The sequence below is a fragment of the Crocuta crocuta genome, unplaced genomic scaffold (assembly GCF_008692635.1).
Source record: "Crocuta crocuta isolate KB4526 unplaced genomic scaffold, BGI_CrCroc_1.0 scaffold209, whole genome shotgun sequence".
Lineage (NCBI taxonomy): Eukaryota > Metazoa > Chordata > Mammalia > Carnivora > Hyaenidae > Crocuta > Crocuta crocuta.
Genome location: NW_027551566.1, coordinates 1,097,499 through 1,100,267, shown reverse-complemented (window position 1 = coordinate 1,100,267; position 2,769 = coordinate 1,097,499). Strand labels below are relative to the sequence as shown.

Sequence of the window (2,769 nt, the reverse complement as noted above, 5' to 3'; positions counted from 1 at the left end):
AACCAAAAACAAACCACAAAGAAAGGAGTTGGGCCCCGAGGGAGAACAGGCCCGCACTGAAGATCATTTTGGCAACAATCACCACCGATATTTACAACGAAAAGCGAAATCTGCCACCAGTTGTCAGAACGTTTACATGGCCATAAATATTAAGCATGTTCTTATAAAAAAAAAAAGGAGAAAAAATTCTCTATATTTTTAAAGTGTTCTCCACTTGCTTTAGAAGAAGACAGCTGACAATATCGCTACTCACACAAACATATTTTACAAAATTCACAAAAGCGGGGAGGGGGGATGTGTTGGTCTTTCTCTCATTCTCAAGTGAGGACGTTATCGCTGGGACGATTTGGTCCCCCCCCCGCCCCCCCGGGGAGAGGCAAAGAAGCGAAGCTGCGCAAACATTCTGTAAACACGGCTTAGAGTTCAGCCCTCTCCAAAGGTTCCATAGGAGAGAGGGATGGGGCAGAGTTGCGTGGATGGAATCTGCGGCTCCAAGGAGGCGCAGGCAACCTCCCGGCGCCTCCCCACCGGAGCCAAGAGTCAACTCGACTCCAGAATAATAATTATAATAATAATAATAATAATAACAACCACCGTAAGGACCGAGTCCTCCTCGCCGCCGCCGCCGCCAGGGTGGGGCTTGGGCCTAGGGCCGTGAGTCTCGGGGGGGCGGCGCTCACCACGTCCACTGCTGGGCCTGGACAAGGGGGTGTGCTGTCGGGTACTGGGGGGTGCTGGCGGAGTTGTACTGGGCGTTGTACTGCATGTGCTGCAGAGACTGCGCGCTGTAAGCCGAAAAGGGGATGCCCGCCTGGAAGGTGGCGGCTGCCAGGTCCTGGGCTTTGAGCGCGTGGCACGGTTTGCCGTCCCTGACCAAAACGGGCACGGCCACCCGGCGCGGCGAGGGTAGGGGCGTCACCTCCATACCTTTCTCCGCCCGGGCGCGCTTCATCTTGTAGCGGTGGTTCTGGAACCAGATCTTGACCTGCGTGGGCGTGAGGCGGATGAGGCTGGCCAGGTGCTCGCGCTCCGGCGCGGACAGGTACCGCTGCTGACGGAAGCGCCGCTCCAGCTCATAGGTCTGCGCCTTAGAGAAGAGCACCCGCCGCTTCCGCTTCTTGCCCGCGTCCCCCCCGCTGCCCGGGGTCTCCTTGTCATTGTCCGGTGACTCGTCGGCCGAAGGCTCCGGGGACTTGGCGCTTGAGTCCTGGGGCGCAGCGCCGGCCGCCAGCCCATGCACTGGGGGAGAGAGAAGCGCGTCAAGCGCCTGGAGGCGGCGCACCGGCACGGCCAGACCCTGAGCGCCCGGGATGTTCCTTGCGCCCTCGGCCCTCCACGCCCCGAAGCCTGGCCCTACTGCCTTCGCCTTGACCCCCGCCCTGATCCCTGCACGACAAAGCCGTTGGCTTCTCCCAGGGGAAAGAGGAAAAGCGACTTGAATGGGGGGTCTCCAGACTCGCGTTTCTAGGGGTTCGCACAGTGTGGGTGCGTATTTGGGGGGAGTGGCGCGCGGAGAAGATCGTTGCGGGTTAAGGGCTCCGGCCCCCTTAAGCAGTTTCCTCTCTGGAGGGACGTGGGCAGATTTTTAAAAGAAAACCCCCACAATCCCGGCATTGATCGTCTCGGCCATTTAAGGCAGGTTTTTGGGGGCTTTCGTTTTTGCTTTCGGACTTTCTGGACACCCTCCGCACCGCACAAAGCGTCCTCTATGATCCTGCAAGGGGGCAGGGTGAGCTATTTATACCCGAGCTACCGGGAGCCTCCCCCACCCTCTACCCGTACCCCGAGGCTCGCTGGCTCGCTCCANCGACCGGAGCCATCAGTCCTGGGTTGACTTCTGTAACCAGCCCTTGGGAGATATTCCCCTCCCCCTCTTTCCCCCAATTTCTTGCTTTGAAAAATATCCGAGACCAAGACTTTTTCCGATACGGGGACGGATGGGGGGGCGAGGAGTTGGGTTTGAAAAGGAGGAAAGAGTTAGGGCATCGTTAACAAGTGTTAAACATCTTTCCAGAGCCGCAGGGCGAGGCGTCTGGATGTAAATGGCTCCTTCCTGTGTCTCCCCCGGTGTGGAGCCGGGGCTTCAGCCCAGGGGAGAGGCGCCACGGCCGCGGCCGCGCTTCGCTACTTACGGGAGTACTGGAGGCCCTCGGCGCTGGCCAGCCAGCGCGTGTACGGGTTGTCGCTGCTGTCGTAGAAGGGGCTCTTCAGGGGCAGGCTCTGCACCGCGTCCAGGCTGCCCTGCCCCAGCGGCCCGGCCCTCTTGGCGGGCTCCGGCCCCTCGCTCTCCTCCTCCGGCCCTTCGGCCACGGAGCCCTCCTCATCGTTGGTGTCCGGCAGGTCCAAGATGTCCTTGACCGAAAACCCCGTCTTTGTGTTGGTCAGCGACATGGCTCAGGACCCGCAATTTATGNAATTATTGAGATAATAATTATTTTAAAAAAGAGAAACTATAAGGAAAGGGAGGGGGGAAGCCCAAGCGCAGCGCGCGCGCCTCCTCGGAATCCGCGCGGAGAGGGACGCGGGCGCTGGGCGGCCGGCGCGCGGAGCGCCGCAGGCCGGGCCCTAGTTTGTAACTCCAGGAGGGCGCCAAGGAGGCGTCAGCTCGGGCTCCGGCGGCTGGGCGCGCGGTGGCGGCTGGTGGCGAGGAGAAAATGGGCCATTGCCCGAGCGATCAGTCCATATAAGGCTGGGCTCCACTCACGAACCTGGGGAGAGGGGGGGAGCCGAGGGGGAGAAAGAGAGGGAGGGAAGGAGAGAGGGAGGGAG

The 2,769-nt window shown here is 60.5% G+C and overlaps 1 protein-coding gene across 1 annotated transcript; it reads right to left on the bottom strand.

The window, feature by feature from the left end:
* Window positions 1-550: 550 nt before the first annotated feature.
* NKX2-2 (NK2 homeobox 2) lies at window positions 551-2,409 on the bottom strand. The gene is made up of 2 exons (XM_077750183.1): window positions 2,133-2,409; window positions 551-1,239 (listed from the first exon to the last, which is right to left on the bottom strand). Exons 1-2 carry the CDS (start codon window positions 2,389-2,391, stop codon window positions 677-679), a joined length of 822 nt encoding a protein of 273 aa, XP_077606309.1. The 5' UTR covers window positions 2,392-2,409; the 3' UTR covers window positions 551-676.
* Between the last annotated feature and the right edge of the window lie 360 nt (window positions 2,410-2,769).

Coding starts and splice junctions, on each gene's coding strand:
- NKX2-2 (XM_077750183.1), bottom strand. CDS start 2,391: ATGTCGCTGACCAACACAAAGACGGGGTTTTCGGTCAAGGACATCTTG. Junction 1,240..2,132: donor CGAGGGCCTCCAGTACTCCC/GTAAGTAGCGAA, acceptor TCTCTCCCCCAG/TGCATGGGCTGGCGGCCGGC.